The sequence below is a fragment of the Oncorhynchus tshawytscha genome, linkage group LG06 (assembly GCF_018296145.1).
Source record: "Oncorhynchus tshawytscha isolate Ot180627B linkage group LG06, Otsh_v2.0, whole genome shotgun sequence".
In the NCBI taxonomy this organism is placed as follows: Eukaryota; Metazoa; Chordata; class Actinopteri; order Salmoniformes; family Salmonidae; genus Oncorhynchus; species Oncorhynchus tshawytscha.
The window spans coordinates 15,724,822-15,750,746 of NC_056434.1; the positions used below are offsets into that span (position 1 = coordinate 15,724,822).

General features: G+C 45.5%; 1 protein-coding gene across 4 annotated transcripts in view; it reads right to left on the reverse strand.

Annotated features, from left to right (window-relative positions):
* Positions 1–25,925, reverse strand: part of LOC112253264 (paralemmin-1) — a 73,698-nt gene that overhangs the window by 22,071 nt on the left and 25,702 nt on the right. For all 4 annotated transcript variants that reach the window (XM_042323015.1, XM_042323016.1, XM_042323014.1 and 1 more), the window contains exon 3: positions 20,025–20,105. In XM_042323015.1, coding sequence (XP_042178949.1) covers positions 20,025–20,105 — 81 coding nt within the window. The remainder of the gene's footprint in view (positions 1–20,024; positions 20,106–25,925) is intronic.

Consider the following 25,925-nt stretch of genomic DNA (forward strand, 5'->3'; position numbering starts at 1 on the left):
ATCTTATCTTTGTGAGACTGGCTTCTCTGTTGTTGCTGCACTGAAGACCAAGTACAGGTCCCAGCTAAACATTGAGCAGGAGCTGAGAGTTGCAGTATCATGCTTCAAACCCCGCTTCGAAAAGCTGTGCTCTGCAAAACGTGCTCATTGTAGCCATTAATCCTGACTTCCTCATTTTGATTTGAAAAAAATCAGCACAAATTGTTTTATTCATTTTTGTTTTATAGGTCAAAGTGTTTCATATACTGTATTGTGCTCCTGAGTTAATGTTGCTAATCAATTTGAATTTATTATTATTTATTGATTGTATTTTATGTTTCAGTATCAAATGGTCAAAAATGTTTACAGTTTAAATAAGAATGGAATTTTCTTTTACATTTCAGGTAAATTGATGCACTTTAAGTCGTTTCTGTTACAGACTAAAAAACAATGTTAATAAAGTTATTCTTTGTTGTAAGTTGATCTATATTTATTTATTTTTTCTTTTTTTGTTTTCTTTAATGTTAATAAGGATACAATGTTATGCAGAGGTGTACTTATAACAATTTTATAGACAAATTATACTATTTACAGTCGCGGCAGAGAGTTGGGGGGCGCGAAATGTTTACTTCTTCCTAGGGGTGGGCGTAACAGAAATAATTGAGAAGCACTGCCTTAACCTAACACTGAGCGACCTTGTCAAGACCTCTTGGTGAAATGGTTAAGGTGTTGGTTTGACAGTCACTGGACCCAGGTTTGAGACCGGTCAGGTTTCGGAAGTGGGATGGTGGAGAGGCGTGTACACGTGACTGTCTTGATACAGAGAAACAGTTCCTTTTTGCAACTTTAAAACAAACGGCTTAGTCACTGTGGTGGTAACCTAAAAAGGCAAATGTGTACTTGACATTTTCAAACTCTCCCTGTCTGAATCCGTAAGAAAGAGAGTTTCAAACCTCTCAGTAAGATTTCTTAATTGTTACCCAGAAATGATTTGATAGAGATAAAAACAGCTGCATTAGGCCTTCAACTAATATCATAATAGCTACTCCAACCAAAAGGCCTAAAGAGTGTAGGCCATTTGCCACTGATAAACCCTAGGCCATGGCTCATCTGTAAAAGAGACCTTGGTCTGAGCATGACTCCCGGTCACAATAAAGGTTCAATATAAAAATAGGGCCATGCCATAGATTAGCTATAGACTAGACAACATAATAACAAAGATATATTTAATCCTGATAAATACTGAGGGTTGTAGATCCCTTAAAACTTCTTAGGGCTGCAATCCCGTTAACGGGATCGATATGACAACAGCCAGTGAAAGTGCAAGGCGCCAAATTTAAAAACAACAGAAATCTCATAATTAAAAATCCTCAAACATGCATGTATCTTATACCGTTTTAAAAGGTAATCTTGTTGTTAATCCCACCACAGTGTCCAATTTCAAATAGTCTTTACAGCGAAAGCACCACAAACGATTATGTTAGGTCACCACCAAGCCACAGAAAAACACAGCCACTCATAGGACTTCATGTTACACAACACATGTATGTTTTGTTTGATAAAGTTCATATTTATATAAAAAAATCTGAGTTTACATTGGCGCATTACGTTCACTAGTTCCAAAAACATCCAGTGATTTTGCATAGCCACATCAATTTGACAGAAATACTCATCATAAATGTTGATGAAAATACAAGTGTTACACATGGAATTATAGATATACCTCTCCTTAATGCAACCGCTGTGTTTAAAAACTTTACGGAAAAAGCAAACCATGCAATAATCTGAGAACGGCACTCAGAAAAAAAAATATATATATATATGCGCCAATGTTGGAGTCAACAGAAATCAGAAATCACATTATAAATATTCCCTTACCTTTGATGATATTCATCCGAATGCACTCACAGGAATCCTAGTTCCACAATAAATGTTTGATTTCTTCGATAATGTCCATTATTTATGTCCAAGTAGCTACTTTTAGTACACAAATCCAAACGCTCATGCAGGTTCAGCCGAACGTCGAACGAAAACTTCAAAAAGTTATATTAAAGGTCATAGAAACATTTCAAAATAAGTATAGAATCAATCTTTAGGATGTTTTTTTAATCATAAATCTTCAATAACATTCCAACCGGAGAATTCCATTGTCTGTAGAAAAGCCATGAAACGCAGGTCGCGATCATGTGAAATGCGCATGACCAGGACCTGGCTCTCTGCCAGACCACTGACTCAAAGAGCTCTCATCCGGCCCCACATCACAGTAGAAGCCCCATTCAAGTTTCTAAAGACGGTTGACATCTAGTGGAAGCCCTAGGAAGTGCAACATAACCAATATCCCACTGTGTATTCGATAGGGCTGAGTTCAAAAACTACAAACCTCAGATTTCCCACTAACTGTTTGGATTTTTTTCTCAGGTTTTTTTCCTGCCATATGAGTTCTGTTATACTCACAGACATCATACAAACAGTTTTAGAAACTTCAGAGGGTTTTCTATCCAAATGTACTAATAATATGCATATATTAGCAACTGGCACTGAAGAGCAGGCTGTTTACTCTGGGCACCTTATTCATCCAAGCTACTCAATACTGCCCCTGCAGCCATAAGAAGCAAATTGAATAATGAAGCTCACAATGTTACAGTATGGTTAAAAAAAAAAAAAACACTCTACTGTCAGCATATGCTCTAATGATCCTTCATAAGAACATTTCAGATTAGTAACTAAGAAAAACAGAGAACTGTCTCAATTGGTAGTAGCCAGGTCATCCTCAAAGGCAGATCATGTGCTTTGGCTAATAAAATCAAAGTACGTTGTTTGGCTGCCATCCAGAAAAGTGAGGGTTTCCTGCATGCTACGCTAGTGACCTCACAGTGTACAGCAGGCCACTGACATTCTGGACTCCCCCAGATGGTACATATGACGTCTTTGAAGATGCCACCTGGTCTCTCTCTCTCTCTCAATTTCAATTCAATTCAATTCAATTCAAGGGCTTTATTGGCATGGGAAACATGTGTTAACATTGCCAAAGCAAGTGAGGTAGACAACATACAAAGTTAATATATAAAGTGAAAAACAACAAATTAACAGTAAACATTACACATACAGAAGTTTCAAAACAGTAAAGACATTACAAATGTCATATTATATATATATATACAGTGTTTTAACAGTGTACAAATGGTTAAAGGATACAAGATAAAATAAATAAGCATAAATATGGGTTGTATTTAGAATGGTGTTTGTTCTTCACTGGTTGCCCTTTTCTCGTGGCAACAGGTCACAAATCTTGCTGCTGTGATGGCACACTGTGGAATTTCACCCAGTAGATATGGGAGTTTTTCAAAATTGGATTTGTTTTCGAATTCTTTGTGGATCTGTGTAATCTGAGGGAAATATGTCTCTCTAATATGGTCATACATTGGGCAGGAGGTTAGGAAGTGCAGCTCAGTTTCCACCTCATTTTGTTCAGTTCTCATAAAGAGAACTCCTGTCATGATCAGTTTCTATTTCCCTGCCACCTCTCTTTGATGACACAAGGAGAGAAAATCTGCTGTCACAATCCTCTCTACTCCACCTTTCTAATGTCTATACGCTCTCTTCTTGTCCATCCTCTCCTTTCTCCTCTTCATTCTCCTCTCCCATTCACTTTCTCTCTCATCCCCCTCCTCTGCATATCCTTCCTCCCTCTCTCCCTGCCCCTCCCCTGGTGAGCTCAATGATTTGGTGACATCATCGCTTGTTCACACCCTTCCACGCATGCACACACACACACACACCATCGCCCCGGCGGATACAACAGCACAGCCACAGCCGATCCCGCACGTGTGACCTGTGTTTGAGCCACTGTTCCAGCGGAGCAGGATGCCCCTTAAACAAGCAACACACATACAGTAGATGTGTGCATACTCATAGACACACACATGTGCATACTGACACGCACAGATATGGTACACATACACTCACACTGGGATGGTCAGTGAAAATATTTTTCATTCATTTGTAAAAGATCAGATCAGGGGCACAGTTAGCTTCATATTATACTTTTTTTCTACAAATCAAACATGATCAGACAAGCAAAGTTATGTGCAAGACACTGTAATAGCTTCTCAATGTCCTTGTCATATTTCCAAATGGACTATTGGGAAATAAGCAGGAGTTTAACTTAATTGAAATTGACAGAAAACTATAACTATAAGAAACAAACTGTATTTTGTGGTACTGTGAGTCCCAAAGGGACATCCTTTCCTGTTGTGCTACCATACTTCCTGTGTCCATCAGGGGCCATTTCTATTTTTATTACTCAACTGAGAAAATGGATTGAAATTCAATTAAGAAATCGAAAGTATCTTTATCGACAATAATGGGCCAACGCAAATTGAGGAGTTGGTTTTCAGTCCGTTTCATGGATTGATTGAGTTGGTAGAGCATTGACCTTTCACAGCCCTGTTGTCCATCCTCACAACCAATAGTCTATACTGTACAAATCCCTGCACTAATCAAAAATAAACAGAAATAAAACCATGTCTGCTGTGAGACTGAAAAAAACAGAGTGCAAACACACTGGTCACTTAACATAAATAGGTGTTTTACTCTAACATGCTTAATACCTGTTGTGTTTGCCACTGCCTATTCACCCCACATCATCCAGAAGGCGAGGTCAGTACAGGTGCATCAAAGCTGGGACCGAGAGACTGAAAAACAGCTTCTATCTCAAGGCCATCAGACTGTTAAACAGCCATCACTAGCACATCAGAGGCAGCTGCCTATGGACATATATTAGGAATCACTGGCCACTTTTAGAAATGGATCACTAGCCACTTTAATAATGTTTCAGTATCTAGCATTACTCATCTCATATGTATAAACTGCACTCCACACAATTCTACAATATCTTAGTCACATTTAAATTGTGTTTACATATTGCGTCACACATTTCATATGTATATACTGTATTGTATTCTATACTACACTACTGACTGTTAAACAGCCATCTCCAGCACATCAGAGGCTGCTGACTAAAGACATAGATTTGGAATCACTGGCCACTTTAAGAAAATGAAACACGAGCCACTTTAATAATGTCTCAGTACCTTGCATTACTCATCTCATATCTGTGAACTGTACTCTATACTATTCTACGGTATCTTAGTCCCTTTAATTGTGTGTAAATATTGAATCACCCATCATATATATATATATATATATATATATATATACACTGTATTCTATACTATGCCACTGGATCTTAGTCCAATGTCGCTCTGACATATATGTATATATATATTCTTAATCCATTCCTTACATAGATGTATGTGTATTGGGTATATGTTGTGAAACTGTTAGATATTAGTGCACTGTCGGAGCTAGAAGCACAAGCATTTCGCTACACCCGCAATAACATCTGCTAAATACGTGTATGTGACCAATAACATCTGCTAAATACGTGTATGTGAACAATAACATCTGCTAAATACGTGTATGTGAACAATAACATCTGCTAAACACATGTATGTGAACAATAACATCTGCTAAACACGTGTATGTGAACAATAACATCTGCTAAATACGTGTATGTGAACAATAACATCTGCTAAATACATGTATGTGAACAATAACATCTGCTAAACACGTGTATGTGAACAATAACATCTGCTAAACACGTGTATGTGAACAATAACATCTGCTAAATACGTGTATGTGAACAATAACATCTGCTAAATACGTGTATGTGAACAATAACATCTGCTAAATACGTGTATGTGAACAATAACATCTGCTAAATACGTGTATGTGAACAATAACATCTGCTAAATACATGTATGTGAACAATAACATCTGCTAAATACGTGTATGTGAACAATAACATCTGCTAAATACGTGTATGTGAACAATAACATCTGCTAAATACGTGTATGTGAACAATAACATCTGCTAAATACGTGTATGTGAACAATAACATCTGCTAAATACGTGTATGTGAACAATAACATCTGCTAAATACGTGTATGTGAACAATAACATCTGCTAAATACGTGTATGTGAACAATAACATCTGCTAAATACGTGTATGTGAACAATAACATCTGCTAAATACGTGTATGTGAACAATAACATCTGCTAAACACGTGTATGTGAACAATAACATCTGCTAAACACATGTATGTGAACAATAACATCTGCTAAACACATGTATGTGAACAATAACATCTGCTAAACACATGTATGTGAACAATAACATCTGCTAAACACGTGTATGTGAACAATAACATCTGCTAAACACGTGTATGTGAACAATAACATCTGCTAAATACGTGTATGTGAACAATAACATCTGCTAAACATGTGTATGTGACCAATAACATCTGCTAAACACATGTATGTGAACAATAACATCTGCTAAACACGTGTATGTGAACAATAACATCTGCTAAATACGTGTATGTGACCAATAACATCTGCTAAACACATGTATGTGAACAATAACATCTGCTAAACACGTGTATGTGAACAATAACATCTGCTAAATACGTGTATGTGAACAATAACATCTGCTAAACACGTGTATGTGAACAATAACATTTGATTTGGATTTGAACAATTGCTTCTTCATCCATTTCATTGACCACAGAATGACCAATCAATCATGTCTTTTCAGAGTGCAGATTGACAAAGAACGGAGTTCTTAGCCCCCTATTTGGACAGTGTGTGTGTGTGTGCGTGTGTATCCTGACGTGTCATTGCCGTTCGGTGGCCCACTCCCCTGACTATTAGTGTCCTTGAGTGGTTTCCGGGGATCAGTCTCTTCCTCTAATCAGCAGATTGACCTTTCTTAACAAGGGAACCAGCAGAGCCTGGCTACAACAACATTCTAACACACGGTCAGGAAAAAGTTGTCACGAGAGGGGACCAAACATTACACCATACACACAAGTCATCCCCATTTAGCAATTGTCTTTGGATGTGTCCAATTTGTATGTTTGTGTAGTTTTTATATTCCAATACTTGTATCAATGTCATCAGTGGTTCTATTTCCACACTGACTGTTTAGGCAAATGGGCCAGTTGGTAGAGCATGTAAAATGTGTGAAAGCATGATAAAACATCTGCTAAATGGCATATATTATTATAATAATAATAATAATTTTCTTTCACAATGGTCTAGAGGACCAATGAGGATTCAAAGATGTTATCATGGGTGGGGTTAGTGTGTGTTGTAAAATCATTTGACTGGGTTAGTCAAAGGTAGGGGTGCAGAAGGATACAGGGCAGTTAGCCAACTGCACAGGCAACTGCTGCTATTGGTCAGCCATACTGTCTGTATTCACTCAACATTCAGCTTCCTGCTGCTCTCTCGCTCTATTTATATCCCCCTTCTATCTCTCCCTCTTTCCATCTCTACACCTGTTTCTCTCTATTTCTCTCCCTCTCAATTCAACTTCAATTTAAAGGGTTTATTAGCATGGGAAACATATATTTACATTGCCAACATTACACAGTAAACATACACACTTTTCAAATGTGAAAAGAATATAGACATTTCAAATGTTATAGTATTGGCTATGTACAGTGTTGTAACAATGTGCAAGTAGTTGATGTATGAAAGGTAAAATAAATAAACAGGTTGTATATTTATCTCTGTTTCTATCTATCTATGTATATTTTCTCTCTCTCTCTCTCTGTTCAGGTTGCCTGCTGAGTGGTTAGTTGAGCTCCATGGAAACTGCTATTGAATCCAGTTTTTGGATCTTATCTCTCTCTCTGGCTGGCCGGCTCTCTCTCTGCCTGCGTTGGGATAGCTGTATTAGCTGCCTCACTAATAACTATGTATGCGGCCCAAATGACACGCTATTCCCAAAATGGGTCCTGGTTAAAAGTAGTGCACTATTTAGGGAATTGGTTGCCATTTGGGATGCATCATATGTGGAGTCCTGCTTACTATCCATTCATGCTCAATCCATCCATATGTGGAGTCCTGCTTACTATCCATTCATGCTCAATCCATCCATATGTGGAGTCCTGCTTACTATCCATTCATGCTCGATCCATCCATATGTGGAGTCCTGCTTACTATCCATTCATGCTCAATCCATCCATTGGACAAACAAACAAAAGAAAATAGAACTGCAGTAGAATCCAATATGGAGATTGACTTGAACCAATCAACTAAAAGGGTTTAATCTTGTTGTTTCAAAAAGTGAATTATAACTGAAGTGAATAGTACTTGTAAAGTGATGAAAGTGTATGTTTAAATGTTTCAGAGGCCACAAACTGCAGTGTAGGAAACTGAATAAAAGCAAAAAGCAACACAAGCAAAAGCGACGATGCCAAACTCAATTTCCACGATACAAGAATGCAGATAATGTAGCTGAAAGTAAAGCAGGACAAGACAATGAGCTGCATATCTAGCAGGGGAAGTGTGTCTTTTTCCTGCCCCAAAACAGGATGTCCTTTTAGCCAAACTTTTTGGTATTTTTATTCTTCATCCGCTGTCTGAGCATAGGGCTTCCTCTGTCCAGCCATGTGCCTTCAGGACCCTTGAATACACACATTCACACACACACACAAACAAACAAACACACGCGCACATATGCACACACACACACACACACACACACACACACACACACACACACACACACGCAAACTAACACACATGCGTGCACATACACATATACCCTTTACTGATGCCCAGCGCACAAGTTCAATTCTAGCAGCCCCAGCCAAGTCCTTCAAGATCTCAGAGTGCTCTCCTGCTGTGCCTATTCTATAGAGACTCCCCTCTACCCCTCTAGACTTTTAGGACTCGGTGCCCAGTTCCTGCCAGGCCTTACTGGCACGGTTAACTACCCCACTAAAATCTGATGCATCAACACAGCACTCATAAATAAACAATATATTAAAATGAAAGGGCATAGGAAACCATCACACTCAATGCAATTTCAGATATTGGACCTCGACCTCCATTAAAAACCCAGACTATATTAAAATGTATGAATAGCCTTACCAGAGCATGACGTACCAGAGCATGACGTACTAGAGCAAGATGTACAGGAGCGTAGCTTACCAGAGCATGACATACAAGAGCATGACGTACCAGAACATGACGTACCAGAGCGTAGCTTACCAGAGCATGACAAACAAGAGCATGACGTACCAGAACATGACGTACCAGAGCGTAGCGTGACAGAGCATGACGTACCAGAACATGACGTACCAGAGCGTAGCTTACCAGAGCATGACATACAAGAGCATGACGTACCAGAACATGACGTACCAGAGCGTAGCGTGACAGAGCATGACGTACCAGAGCATGACGGACCAGAGCATGACGGACCAGAGCATGACGGACGAGAGCATGACGGACCAGAGCATGACGTACCAGAGCATGACGTACCAGAGCATGACGTACCAGAGAGTAGACTACCAGAGCATGAAGTACCAGAGCAGGACGAACCAGAGCATGACGTACCAGAGCGTGACGTACCAGAGAGTAGACTACCAGAGCATGAAGTACCAGAGCAGGACGAACCAGAGCGTGACGTACCAGAGCATGACATACCAGAGCATGACGTTCCAGAGAGTAGACTACCAGAGCATGAAGTACCAGAGCAGGACGAACCAGAGCGTGACGTACCAGAGCATGACATACCAGAGCGTAGCATACAAAAGCATGATGTACCAGAGTATGACCTACCAGAGCATGACGTACCAGAGAATGACGTACAAGAGCGTAGCATACAAGAGCTTGACGTACCAGAGCATGATGTACGAGAAATGACGTAACAGAGCATGAAGTACCAGAGCATGAAGTACCAGAGCGTAGCGTACCAGAGCGTAGCGTACCAGGGCATGACGTACTAGAGCATAGCCTACCAGTGCATGACATACCAGAGCACGACATACCAGAGCGTAGCGTACCAGGGTATGACGTACCAGAGCATGACGTACCAGAGCATGACGTACTAGAGCGTGCGTACCAGAGCATGAAGAACCAGAGCACGACGTACCAGAGCATGACGAACCAGAGCACGACGTACCAGAGCATGACGAACCAGAGCACGACGTACCAGAGCATGACATACCAGAGCGTGACATGCAAGAGTATGATGTACCAGAGCGTAACGTCCAGAGCATGACGGATCAGAGCATGACGTACCAGAGCGTAGGGTACCAGAGCATGACGTAACAGAGAGTAGACTACCAGAGCATGAAGTACCAGAGCAGGACGAACCAGAGCGTAGCATACAAAAGCATGATGTACCAGAGCATGACCTACCAGAGCATGACGTACAAGAGCGTAGCATACAAGAGCTTGACGTACCAGAGCATGATGTACGAGAAATGATGTAACAGAGCATGACGTACCAGAGCATGAAGTACCAGAGCATGAAGTACCAGAGCATGACATACCAGAGCGTAGCGTACCAGGGCATGACGAACCAGGGCATGACGTACTAGAGCGTAGCATACCAGTGCATGACGTACCAGAGCACGACATACCAGAGCGTAGCGTACCAGGGTATGACGTACCAGAGCATGACGTACCAGAGCATGACGTACCAGAGAGTAGCGTACTAGAACATGAAGACCAAGAGCACGAAGTACCAGAGCATGACATACCAGAGCATGACGTACCAGAGCATGACGAACCAGAGCATGACGTACTAGAGCACGACATACCAGAGCGTAGCATACCAGAGCATGACGTACCAGAGCCTGACGTACCAGAGCGTAGCGTACCAGAGCATGAAGAACCAGAGCACGACGTACCAGAGCATGACCTACCAGAGAGTGACGAACCAGAGAGTGACATACCAGAGCGTGACAAACAAGAGTATGATGTACCAGAGCGTAACGTCCAGAGCATGACGTACCAGAACATGATGTATCAGAGTGTGACGAACCAGAGCATGACGTACCAGAGCATGACGTACCAGAGAATGACGAACCAGAGAGTGACGTACCAGAGCATGACGAGCCACAGCATGACGTACCAGAACTTAGCGTACAAGAGCATGAAGTACCAGAGCATGACGTACCACAGCGTAGCGTACCAGAGCATGAAGTACCAGAGCACGACGTACCAGAGCATGACAAACCAGAGAGTGACGTACCAGAGCATGACATACCAGAGCGTGACATACAAGAGTATGACGTACCAGAGCATGACGTACCAGAGAGTGACGTACCAGAGCATGACATACCAGAGCGTGACATACAAGAGTATGATGTACCAGAGCGTAACGTCCAAGAGCATGACGTACCAGAACATGACGTACCAGAGCATGAAGTACCAGAGCAGGACGAACCAGAGCGTGACGTACCAGAGCATGACGTACCAGAGCGTAGCATACAAAAGCATGATGTACCAGAGCATGACCTACCAGAGCATGACGCACCAGAGAATGACGTACAAGAGCGTAGCATACAAGAGCTTGACTTACCAGAGCATGATGTATGAGAAATTATGTAACAGAGCATGACGTACCAGAGCATGAAGTACCAGAGCATGAAGTACCAGAACATGACATACCAGAGGGTAGCGTACCAGGGCATGACGAACCAGGGCATGACGTACTAGAGCGTAGCATACCAGTGCATGACGTACCAGAGCACGACATACCAGAGCGTAGCGTACCAGGGTATGACGTACCAGAGCATGACGTACCAGAGCATGACGTACCAGAGAGTAGCGTACTAGAACATGAAGACCAAGAGCACGAAGTACCAGAGCATGACGTACCAGAGCATGACGAACCAGAGCATGACGTACTAGAGCACAACATACCAGGGCGTAGCATATAAGAGCATGACGTACCAGAGCCTGACGTAACAGAGCGTAGCGTACCGGAGCATGACGTACCAGAGCACGACATACCAGAGTATAGCATACCAGAGCATGACGTACCAGAGCCTGGCGTACCAGAGCATAGCGTACCAGAGCATGAAGAACCAGAGCACGACGTACCAGAGCATGACCTACCAGAGAGTGACGAACCAGAGAGTGACATACCAGAGCGTGACAAACAAGAGTATGATGTACCAGAGCGTAACGTCCAGAGCATGACGTACCAGAACATGATGTACCAGAGCATGACGTACCAGAGCATGACGAACCAGAGCATGACGAACCAGAGCATGACGTACCAGAGCATGACGTACCAGAGAATGACGAACCAGAGAGTGACGTACCAGAGCATGACGAGCCACAGCATGACGTACCAGAACTTAGCGTACAAGAGCATGAAGTACCAGAGCATGACGTACCAGAGCATGACGTACCACAGCGTAGCGTACCAGAGCATGAAGTACCAGAGCATGACGTACCAGAGCATAGCATACCAGAGCATGAGGTACCAGAGCGTAGGGTACCAGAGCATGCCGTACCAGAGAATGACATACCAGAGCATGAAGTACCAGAGAGTAGACTACCAGAGCATGAAGTACCAGAGCAGGACGAACCAGAGCATGACGTACAAGAGCGTGACATACAAGAGTATGATGTACCAGAGCGTAGTGTCCAGAGCATGACGTACCAGAATATGACGTATCAGAGCGTGACGTACCAGAGCATAGCATACCAGAGCATGACGTACCAGAGCATGACATACAAGAGCATGACGTACCAGAACATGACGTACCAGAGCGTAGGGTACCAGAGCATGACGTACCAGAGCATGACGTACCAGAGAGTAGACTACCAGAGCATGAAGTACCAGAGCAGGACGAACCATAGCGTGACGTACCAGGGAGTGAAGTACAAGAACGTGACGAACCAGAGCGTGACGAACCAGAGCACGACGTACCAGAGCACGACGTACCAGAGCATGACGTACCAGAGCGTTGCGTACGAAAGCATGACGTACCAGAGCATGACGTACCAGAGAGTAGACTACCAGAGCATGAAGTACCAGAGCAGGACGAACCAGAGCGTGACGTACCAGAGCATGACATACCAGAGCATGACGTACCAGAGAGTAGACTACCAGAGCATGAAGTACCAGAGCAGGACGAACCAGAGCGTGACGTACCAGAGCATGACATACCAGAGCGTAGCATACAAAAGTATGATGTACCAGAGTATGACCTACCAGAGCATGATGTACGAGAAATGACGTAACAGAGCATGAAGTACCAGAGCATGAAGTACCAGAGCGTAGCGTACCAGAGCGTAGCGTACCAGGGCATGACGAACCAGGGCATGACGTACTAGAGCGTAGCCTACCAGTGCATGACGTACCAGAGCACGACATACCAGAGCATGATGTACCAGAGCGTAGCGTACCAGAGCATGAAGAACCAGAGCACGACGTACCAGAGCATGACGAACCAGAGCACGACGTACCAGAGCATGACGAACCAGAGAGTGACGTACCAGAGCATGACATACCAGAGCGTGACATACAAGAGTATGATGTACCAGAGCGTAACGTCCAGAGCATGACTACCCGGAACATGACGTACCAGAGCATGACGGATCAGAGCATGACGTACCAGAGAGTAGACTACCAGAGCATGAAGTACCAGAGCATAGCATACCAGAGCATGAGGTACCAGAGCGTAGGGTACCAGAGCATGCCGTACCAGAGAATGACATACCAGAGCATGAAGTACCAGAGAGTAGACTACCAGAGCATGAAGTACCAGAGCAGGACGAACCAGAGCATGACGTACAAGAGCGTGACATACAAGAGTATGATGTACCAGAGCGTAGTGTCCAGAGCATGACGTACCAGAATATGACGTATCAGAGCGTGAACCATGATGCATAGCATACCAGAGCATGACGTACCAGAGCATGACATACAAGAGCATGACGTACCAGAACATGACGTACCAGAGCGTAGGGTACCAGAGCATGACGTACCAGAGCATGACGTACCAGAGAGTAGACTACCAGAGCATGAAGTACCAGAGCAGGACGAACCATAGCGTGACGTACCAGGGAGTGAAGTACAAGAACGTGACGAACCAGAGCGTGACGAACCAGAGCACGACGTACCAGAGCACGACGTACCAGAGCATGACGTACCAGAGCGTTGCGTCACAAAGCATGACGTACCAGAGCATGACGTACCAGAGAGTAGACTACCAGAGCATGAAGTACCAGAGCAGGACGAACCAGAGCGTGACGTACCAGAGCATGACATACCAGAGCATGACGTACCAGAGAGTAGACTACCAGAGCATGAAGTACCAGAGCAGGACGAACCAGAGCGTGACGTACCAGAGCATGACATACCAGAGCGTAGCATACAAAAGTATGATGTACCAGAGTATGACCTACCAGAGCATGATGTACGAGAAATGACGTAACAGAGCATGAAGTACCAGAGCATGAAGTACCAGAGCGTAGCGTACCAGAGCGTAGCGTACCAGGGCATGACGAACCAGGGCATGACGTACTAGAGCGTAGCCTACCAGTGCATGACGTACCAGAGCACGACATACCAGAGCATGATGTACCAGAGCGTAGCGTACCAGAGCATGAAGAACCAGAGCACGACGTACCAGAGCATGACGAACCAGAGCACGACGTACCAGAGCATGACGAACCAGAGAGTGACGTACCAGAGCATGACATACCAGAGCGTGACATACAAGAGTATGATGTACCAGAGCGTAACGTCCAGAGCATGACTACCCGGAACATGACGTACCAGAGCATGACGGATCAGAGCATGACGTACCAGAGAGTAGACTACCAGAGCATGAAGTACCAGAGCAGGACGAACCAGAGCGTGACGTACCAGAGCATGACGTACCAGAGCGTAGCATACAAAAGCATGATGTACCAGAGCATGACCTACCAGAGCATGACGTACCAGAAAATGATGTACGAGAAATGATGTAACAGAGCATGACGTACCAGAGCACGACATACCAGAGCGTAGCGTACCAGGGTATGACGTACCAGAGCATGACGTACCAGAGCATGACGTACCAGAGCATGACGTACCAGAGCATGACGTACTAGAGTACGACCTACCAGAGCATGACCTACCAGAGAGTGACGAACCAGAGAGTGACGAACCAGAGAGTGACATACCAGAGCGTGACAAACAAGAGTATGATGTACCAGAGCGTAACGTCCAGAGCATGACGTACCAGAACATGACGTACCAGAGAATGACGAACCAGAGAGTGACGTACCAGAGCATGACGAGCCACAGCATGACGTACCAGAACTTAGCGTACCAGAGCATGAGGTACCAGAGCGTAGGGTACCAGAGCATGCCGTACCAGAGAATGACGTACCAGAGCATGACGTACCAGAGAGTAGACTACCAGAGCATGAAGTACCAGAGCAGGACGAACCAGAGCATGACGTACAAGAGCGTGACATACAAGAGTATGATGTACCAGAGCGTAGTGTCCAGAGCATGACGTACCAGAACATGACGTATCAGAGCGTGACGTACCAGAGCATGGCATACCAGAGCATGACGTACCAGAACATGACGTACCAGAGCGTAGGGTACCAGAGCATGACGTACCAGAGCATGACGTACCAGAGCGTAGGCTACCAGAGCATGACGTACCAGAGCATGACGTACCAGAGAGTAGACTACCAGAGCATGAAGTACCAGAGCAGGACGAACCATAGCGTGACGTACCAGGGAGTGAAGTACAAGAACGTGACGAACCAGAGCGTGACGAACCAGAGCACGACGTACCAGAGCATGACGTACCAGAGCATGACGTACCAGAGCGTTGCATACGAAAGCATGACGTACCAGAGCATGACGTACCAGAGCATGACGTACCAGAGCATGACGTACCAGAGCGTTGCGTATGAAAGCATGACGTACCAGAGCATGACGTACCAGAGAATGACGTACCAGAGCATGACGTACCGGACCATAGCTTACCAGAGCATGACGAACCAGAGCATGACGTATTAGAGCGTAGCGTACCAGAGCATGACGTACCAGAGCATGAAGTACCAGAGCATAACGTACCAGAACACGACATACCAGAGCGTAGCGTTCCAGAGCATGACATACCAGAGCACGACGTACCAGAGAGTGACGTACCAGAGCGTGACGTACCAGAGCGTGACGTACCAGAGCGTGACGTACCAGAGCGTAGCATACAAGAGCTTGACGTACCAGAGCATGATGTACGAGAAATTACTTAACAGAGCATGACGTACCAGAGAATGATGTACCAGAGCATGACGTACCGGACCATAGCTTACCAGAGCATGACGAACCAGAGCACGACATACCAGAGCGTAGCATACCAGAGCACGACGTACCAGAGCACGACGTACCAGAGCACGACGTACCAGAGCACGACGTACCAGAGCACGACGTACCAGAGCACGACGTACCAGAGCACGACGTACCAGAGAACGACGTACCAGAGAACGACGTACCAGACCACGACGTACCAGAGCACGACGTACCAGAGCACGACGTACCAGAGAGTGACGTACCAGAGAGTGACGTACCAGAGTGACGTACCAGAGAGTGACGTACCAGAGAGTGACGTACCAGAGAGTGACGTACCAGAGAGTAGACTACCAGAGCATGAAGTACCAGAGCAGGACGAACCATAGCGTGACGTACCAGGGAGTGAAGTACAAGAACGTGACGAACCAGAGCGTGACGAACCAGAGCACGACGTACCAGAGCATGACGTACCAGAGCATGACGTACCAGAGCGTTGCATACGAAAGCATGACGTACCAGAGCATGACGTACCAGAGCATGACGTACCAGAGCATGACGTACCAGAGCGTTGCGTATGAAAGCATGACGTACCAGAGCATGACGTACCAGAGAATGACGTACCAGAGCATGACGTACCGGACCATAGCTTACCAGAGCATGACGAACCAGAGCATGACGTATTAGAGCGTAGCGTACCAGAGCACGACATACCAGAGCGTAGCGTACCAGAGCATGACGTACCAGAGCATGAAGTACCAGAGCATAACGTACCAGAGCACGACATACCAGAGCGTAGCGTTCCAGAGCATGACATACCAGAGCACGACGTACCAGAGAGTGACGTACCAGAGCGTAGCATACAAGAGCTTGACGTACCAGAGCATGATGTACGAGAAATTACTTAACAGAGCATGACGTACCAGAGAATGATGTACCAGAGCATGACGTACCGGACCATAGCTTACCAGAGCATGACGAACCAGAGCACGACATACCAGAGCGTAGCATACCAGAGCACGACGTACCAGAGCACGACGTACCAGAGCACGACGTACCAGAGCACGACGTACCAGAGCACGACGTACCAGAGCACGACGTACCAGAGAACGACGTACCAGAGAACGACGTACCAGACCACGACGTACCAGAGCACGACGTACCAGAGCACGACGTACCAGAGCACGACGTACCAGAGAGTGACGTACCAGAGCACGACGTACCAGAGAGTGACGTACCAGAGAGTGACGTACCAGAGAGTGACGTACCAGAGAGTAGACTACCAGAGCATGAAGTACCAGAGCAGGACGAACCATAGCGTGACGTACCAGGGAGTGAAGTACAAGAACGTGACGAACCAGAGCGTGACGAACCAGAGCACGACGTACCAGAGCATGACGTACCAGAGCATGACGTACCAGAGCGTTGCATACGAAAGCATGACGTACCAGAGCATGACGTACCAGAGCATGACGTACCAGAGCATGACGTACCAGAGCGTTGCGTATGAAAGCATGACGTACCAGAGCATGACGTACCAGAGAATGACGTACCAGAGCATGACGTACCGGACCATAGCTTACCAGAGCATGACGAACCAGAGCATGACGTATTAGAGCGTAGCGTACCAGAGCACGACATACCAGAGCGTAGCGTACCAGAGCATGACGTACCAGAGCATGAAGTACCAGAGCATAACGTACCAGAGCACGACATACCAGAGCGTAGCGTTCCAGAGCATGACATACCAGAGCACGACGTACCAGAGAGTGACGTACCAGAGCGTAGCATACAAGAGCTTGACGTACCAGAGCATGATGTACGAGAAATTACTTAACAGAGCATGACGTACCAGAGAATGATGTACCAGAGCATGACGTACCGGACCATAGCTTACCAGAGCATGACGAACCAGAGCACGACATACCAGAGCGTAGCATACCAGAGCACGACGTACCAGAGCACGACGTACCAGAGCACGACGTACCAGAGCACGACGTACCAGAGCACGACGTACCAGAGCACGACGTACCAGAGAACGACGTACCAGAGAACGACGTACCAGACCACGACGTACCAGAGCACGACGTACCAGAGCACGACGTACCAGAGAGTGACGTACCAGAGAGTGACGTACCAGAGCACGACGTACCAGAGAGTGACGTACCAGAGAGTGACGTACCAGAGAGTGACGTACCAGAGAGTAGACTACCAGAGCATGAAGTACCAGAGCAGGACGAACCATAGCGTGACGTACCAGGGAGTGAAGTACAAGAACGTGACGAACCAGAGCGTGACGAACCAGAGCACGACGTACCAGAGCATGACGTACCAGAGCATGACGTACCAGAGCGTTGCATACGAAAGCATGACGTACCAGAGCATGACGTACCAGAGCATGACGTACCAGAGCATGACGTACCAGAGCGTTGCGTATGAAAGCATGACGTACCAGAGCATGACGTACCAGAGAATGACGTACCAGAGCATGACGTACCGGACCATAGCTTACCAGAGCATGACGAACCAGAGCATGACGTATTAGAGCGTAGCGTACCAGAGCACGACATACCAGAGCGTAGCGTACCAGAGCATGACGTACCAGAGCATGAAGTACCAGAGCATAACGTACCAGAGCACGACATACCAGAGCGTAGCGTTCCAGAGCATGACATACCAGAGCACGACGTACCAGAGAGTGACGTACCAGAGCGTAGCATACAAGAGCTTGACGTACCAGAGCATGATGTACGAGAAATTACTTAACAGAGCATGACGTACCAGAGAATGATGTACCAGAGCATGACGTACCGGACCATAGCTTACCAGAGCATGACGAACCAGAGCACGACATACCAGAGCGTAGCATACCAGAGCACGACGTACCAGAGCACGACGTACCAGAGCACGACGTACCAGAGCACGACGTACCAGAGCACGACGTACCAGAGCACGACGTACCAGAGAACGACGTACCAGAGAACGACGTACCAGACCACGACGTACCAGAGCACGACGTACCAGAGCACGACGTACCAGAGCACGACGTACCAGAGCACGACGTACCAGAGAGTGACGTACCAGAGAGTGACGTACCAGAGCACGACGTACCAGAGAGTGACGTACCAGAGAGTGACGTACCAGAGAGTGACGTACCAGAGCGTGACCTACCAGAGCATGAGCGTGACATACAAGAGTATGATGTACCAGAGCGTAACGTCCAGAGCATGACGTACCAGAACATGACGTATCAGAGAGTGACGTACCAGAGCATGAAGTACCAGAGCATGACGTACCAGAGCATGACGTACCAGAGCATGACGTACCAGAGCATGACGTACCAGAGCATGACGTACCGGAGCATGACGTACCGGAGCATGACGTACCAGAGCATGACGAACCAGAGCATGACGAACTAGAGCGTAGCGTACCAGAGCATGAAGTACCAGAGTATGACGAACCAGAGCATGACGTACCAAAGCGCAGGGTACCAGAGCATGACTCTCTGATATTTAACTGATACAAGAGGTAGAGATAGACGATCAAGACATTTGTTTTCCAGCTTTAAAATAAAACGGAACTTTTCAATGCTCCTGCACTCAATTCCATTGTAATGTGAAGCCCACATAACTGTCCCTCCCCCCAATGTCCCCTACCCCCATTGCCCCCTCAGTGTCCCCTCAACCCCCAGTGTCTCCCCACCTCTCAGTATCCCCCCCAGCGTCCCACAACCCCCAGCGTCCCCCGTGTCCCCCACCACTCAGTGTCTCCCCAGTGTCCCGCAGTGTCCCCCACCTCCCAGTGTACCCCACCCCTCAGTGCCTCCCTTCCCCCAGTTTCCAATCATGTCCCAGGTCCCCCTTCTTACCTTGAGATGTGAAAGCTGTCTCCTGTCATCTTCCAGCTGCCTCTTTTTGTTCTCGACCTCTATCTGCCTCTTCCTCTTCTCCTGTTGGTGCATAGGGAAAACACAGAGTAGAGATGATATGATCACCCCAAGAAACAGTGGCAACCTGTTCTACCCCTGTAGGTTCCTGTTGCTCAGTGAATTGGGGCATAGTGCCAGCAACACTGGGATCATCTCCGTTTTCTAGTAAACAGTGACATAACAGTGAGTAATCAGTGAATGGTCCATTACGGCACTAAATTCCCAGTGCAACTGATATTTGGCCTCATTTCGTTTGTGTCTTGGACTCCTCAGCTGGAATAAATATGTAAAAACTCAAACTTTCATCTACTAAAGACCAGTACTAACCATATTCAAGTGTGTACAGAAATATACAAGAATACTTTTTATTCTCGCGTGTATTTACAGAGAGGCTACTGTCCAGACTGTCCATTCAATCTCCTCAGTAAATACAATCTACCACAGATCATAGCAATAGAGAAATTAAAGGTCCACACTGTTAGAAGAGCTACACTCCTGACACAGACCATGTGGCTGTAGTGGCCAACTACAGATATAAGATTTACTAGGCCATTCCACTCTAGTACAGAGGAAACCATAAACATTCTCCTCCTGAAGAGCTGTCCTTCTCAACAGTTACATACTTTGGCATGTGCTGTGTCACAGTGTCCCTCCTTCAGGCTTTTTTTTATATGAAAGAGTGGTTTGAAAGGGCATTCTAGGCTGAATTTCATACAGTGCTGGATAAGGTGACTAATCTAAATCAATATGTGCTCTATGTTGAGTATACAGAAGGTTTGCTGGATAGAAATTGTTTACTTGAGGTTATAGGAACACATGGCATGACTCTCTTATACCCCAAGATGACTTGGACTAATTCAAGTCCTTATATTCAACCTCCCAAACACACACGCATGCACATGAACAGATGCGCGCACACACACACACACACACACACACACACACACACACCTTTATTTGAATCCACCAATCATATAACATCAAGACGGATTCAAACATTTAAAAGTTCTGCGACACAAGGACACATAAGGATACAAAAAGCACCTTATCCACACAGCTAGGCTGCCCTTAACGGCTGAAACAGAGCAGTACCTTGCCGGTTACTTTGCCATAGTCTGAGACCAGCGTGCCATCTGAAGGCCACATACCGTAAGCCTAAGTACGTGGCCGAGACTGACAAATATCAGCGCCACCAACTTATATCCCAGGCTGTTCAAGCGTGATACAAGGGGCTGGAATTTAAGAAGCTTGTCAGAGGCCGGATCCATGTAATAATCAAATGAGCAGCCCACTTCCAAAATGTTCTTCCCCCACAACAACACACACACACACACAATGAGCCGTGCATTTCTCATTGTGCCAGGCAAAGGAGGCTCCGAGGAGGAGGAAGGGGAGAACCATCCTACTCAGTGCATTTAATAAAATAAAAACAGTGAAACATTTTAAAAAGTTAGACTTTTTGGATAAAACTACAAAATTCTCTCCCGTTCAAAAGTTTGGGGTCACTTAAGAATGTCCTTGTTTTTGAAAGAAAAGCACATTTTTTGTCCGTTAAAATCACATCACATTGATCAGAAATACAGTGCAGACATTGTTCATGTTGTAAATGACTATTGTAGCTGGAAATGGCTGATTTTTAATGGAATATCTACATAGGCGTACAGAAGCCCTTTATCAGCAACCATCACTCCTGTGTTCCTATGGCACGTTGTGTTAGCTAATCCAAGTTTACCATTTTAAAAGCCTAATTGATCGTTAGAAAACCTTTTTGCAATTATGCTACCACAGCTGAAAACTGTTGTCCTGATTGAAGAAGCAATAAAACTGGCCTTCTTAAAAATAGTTGAGAATCTGGAGCATCAGCATTTGTGGCCAGAACAAAGCTCAAATGGCCAGAACAAAGGACTTTATTCTGAAACTCATCAGTCTATTCTTGTTCTGAGAAATGAAGGCTATTCCATGTGAGAAATTGCCAAGAAACTGAAGATCTCGTACAACGCTGTGTACTACTCCCTTCACAGAACAGCGGAAACTGTCTCTAACCAGAATAGAAAGAGGAGTGGGAGGCCCCGGTGCACAACTGAGCAAGAGGACAAGTACATTCATGTCTAGTTTGAGAAGCAGACACCTCACAAGTCCTCAACTGGCAGCTTCATTGAATAGTACCTGCAAAACACCAGTCTCAACGTCAACAGTGAAGAGGCGACTCCGGGATGCTGGCCTTCTAGGCAGAGTTGCAAAGAAAAATACATATCTCAGACTGGCCAATAAAAATAAAAGATTAAGATGGGCAAAATAACACAGACACTGGACAGAGGAACTTTCATTCATAGGCTTGGTTGTAACAACCTCATGATGGGTCCAGGGAAAATGTGAGTATCATCATCAAACCTATCGATGTTACATTGAGCTGAGTGAATGGAATATGAATGACCGTCATTCAACATGCCTTAATAGCAATAAGGCCATTTTCACAAAACATCATAAAACATAAAAAAATCTTCCTTAAATTTAAACAGCACCAATCGCAACTGGTGCAGGGTATTATGTTTAAAAGATCTGGCCATAGTCTACATGACTACTTCTCTGCTCTGTCTCCAGACAAGCCAGCTCCAAGCCAGCTCCAAGCCAGCTCCAAGCCAGCTCCAAGCCAGCTCCAAGCCAGCTCCAAGCCAGCTCCAAGCCAGCTCCAAGCCAGCTCCAAGCCAGCTCCAAGCCAGCTCCAAGCCAGCTCCAAGCCAGCTCCAAGCCAGCTCCAAGCCAGCTCCAAGCCAGCTCCAAGCCAGCTCCAAGCCAGCTCCAAGCCAGCTCCAAGCCAGCTCCAAGCCAGCTCCAAGCATTAGAAATACAATTCACAAGCCTGCCAAATGAAACCCAATCAAAGACAATCCACTTACCCCTAAACCCAGACACTTGTTGATCAGAGAATAATTGGATAGGGTGTGAGCAATATGGTTGAAACTATCAGCCTATTTGGGGTGGGGGGCATTGGGAGGCGGGGGAACACTGGGGGGTGGGGGACACAAGGTAATAAGTTATTGGCTGAGCCTTTCACATGCCAATGTGATAGCCAACGCCTCGTTCTTTCCATCTTTGCTCTGTGTTGGATAAACTGGCCCTGTCTGTGATTGTTTTCTCCACATCTGGCTCTGTCTCTGTTCCCCTCAGTTGTTTTTAGCACAGTATAAAGATGCATGTATTTCCTCCTTCTCTTCAGTCTGCATAGAGCTGCCACTGCGTAGCTTTTGACAAGGTAAGCTAGGAATCCAACTAACTTCACAGAAAGTGAGATATTTCTTATTCACGCTACAATCCGATCACCCCCCAGTGTCCCCCACCCCCAGTGTCCCCCACCTCCCAGTGTTCCCCACACCTCAGTAACTTTACAGAAAGTGAGATATTTCTTATTCACGCTACAATCCGATCTCGGATCAGTTCTTCCCTGAGTGAGCCAAAATAACAATGTTCCGCTAGCTTGTGAACAGGTATGATAATGCTGTCAGCGGTTTCACCCTGCTCCTGTTTGCCCACATTAAACCTAGCTCTCTCAAATACAATGTTGTGTCGCCTTAGGAAATGCATTTCAAAACGGTCTTAACGGCACTGTAGTTACGTTTCTCTTCCTCAGTCAAAGGTGAAGGATTTAATATATCCTCGACTTCATCACCCATAGAGTAAATCAGTGTATTAACTTGAAATGCCACATTTTTCAAGTTTAAGCCTGAAGCTACTCTGTACCTTTCAAATCTATTTTGGCCCATTTTGAATGTCTCTGAGGGATTCGGCTATTTCAGCCACACTCGTTGCAAACAAGTGTATAAACTCGAGCACACAGCCATGCAATCTCCATAGTAAACATTTGCAGTATAATGGCCTTACTAAAGACTTTCAACGTGACACCATCATAGGAAGCCATTATGATGGATGCCATCTTTCCAACAAGTCAGTTGGTCAAATTTCTGCTGTTACTGTAAAAGTGGAAATGTCTAGGAGCAACAACAGCTCAGCCAAGTGGTAGGCCACACAAGCTCACAGAATGGGACCGCCGAGTGCTGAATCTTAACGCTACAACAAAGATGATTCTGTGCTTCCAACTTTGTGGCAACAGTTTGGGGAAGGCCCTTTCCTGTTTCAGCATGCCCCCGTGCACAAAGCGAGGTCCATACAGAAACGGATGGTTGATACCGGTGTAGAAGAACTTGACTGGCCTGACTGGCCTGCATAGAGCCCTGACCTCAACTCCATCGAACACCTTTGGGATGAACTGGAACGCCGACTGCGAGCCAAGCCTAATCGCCCAACATCAGTGCCCAAACTCACCGATGCTCTTGTGGCTAAATGGAAGCAAGTCCCTGTAGCAATGTTACAACATCTAGTGGAAAGCCATCCCAGAATAGTGGAGGCTGTAATTGTATTTATTTTATTTTACCTTTATTTAACTAGGCAAGTCAGTTAAGAACAAATCCTTATTTTCAATTATGGCCTAGGAACAGTGGGTTAACTGCCTGTTCAGGGGCAGAGCGACAGATTTGTACCTTGTCAGCTCAGGGGTTTGAACTTGCAACCTTCCGGTTACTAGTCCAATGCTTTAACAACTAGGCTACCCTGCCGCCCCAGGCTACCCTGCCGCCCACTAGGCTACCCTGCCGCCCACTAGGCTACCCTGCCGCCCACTAGGCTACCCTGCCGCAGCAAAGGGGGGACCAAATCCATATTAATGCCCAGGATTTTTCAGCAGCAGGGACTGGGAGACTAGTCAGGATCGAGGGAAAGATGAACGACGCAAAGTACAGAGATCCTTGATGAAAACCTACTCCAGAGCACTCATCACCTCAGACTTGGGCAAAGGTTCACCTTCCAACAGGACAACAGCCCTAAGCACACAGCCAAGAACAACACAGGAGTGGCTTGGGGACAAATCTCTGAATGTCCTTGAGTGGCCCAGCCAGAGCCCGGATTTGAACCCGATCAAAAATCTCTGTAGAGACTTGAAAATAGCTGTTCAGCGACGCTCCCCATCCAACCTGACAGAGCTTGAAAGGATCTGCAGAGAAGAATGGGAGAAACTCCCCAAATACAGCTGTGCCAAGTTTGTAGCATCATACCCAAGAAGACTCAAGGCTGTAATCACTACCGAAGGTGCTTCAACAAAGTACTGAGTAAAGGGTCTGAATACTTATGTATATGTGATATCTGTTATTTTTATTTTACACATTTACATACATTTCTAAAAAAATCTGTTTTTGCTTCGTCATTATGGGGTATTGTGTGTAGATCGATGAGGAAAATAAACAATTGAATCAATTTTCGAGTAAGGCTGTAATCAATTTTAGAGTAACGCTGCTCTAGCATCTCAGTGCTAGAGGCATTACTGCAGTCCCTGGTTCGAATCCAGGATGCATCAGATCCAACTGTGATTGGGAGTCCCACGGGGTGGCGCACAATTGGCCCAGCATCACCAGGGTAGGCTGTCATTGCGAATAAGAATTTGTTCTTAACTGACTTGCCTAGTTAAATAAAAGGTTAAAGATGGCTGGCTCAGTTGGTTAGAGTGCAGAGTTTATAACACTACGGTAGTGGGTTCAATTACCATGTGGGCAGAATGAGCTAAATTATTTTACTATCGTTATGGAAGACATAAGGCTGATAGAAAGAGAGGGGAGGGGAGTTGAGGGTATAGGCATGAGGCTGTATTGGAAGTGAGTGTTTGTTAGCATTTTTATTTACAGTGCCCATTTAAACTGTGCAGTCTGCAGCACTGGCCTTGGCTAGGTCTGTTTGTAGGTTTTTCTCATGCAGCACTATTAAAAAGGGTACGAATTAAATTGAAAGAATGAGAGA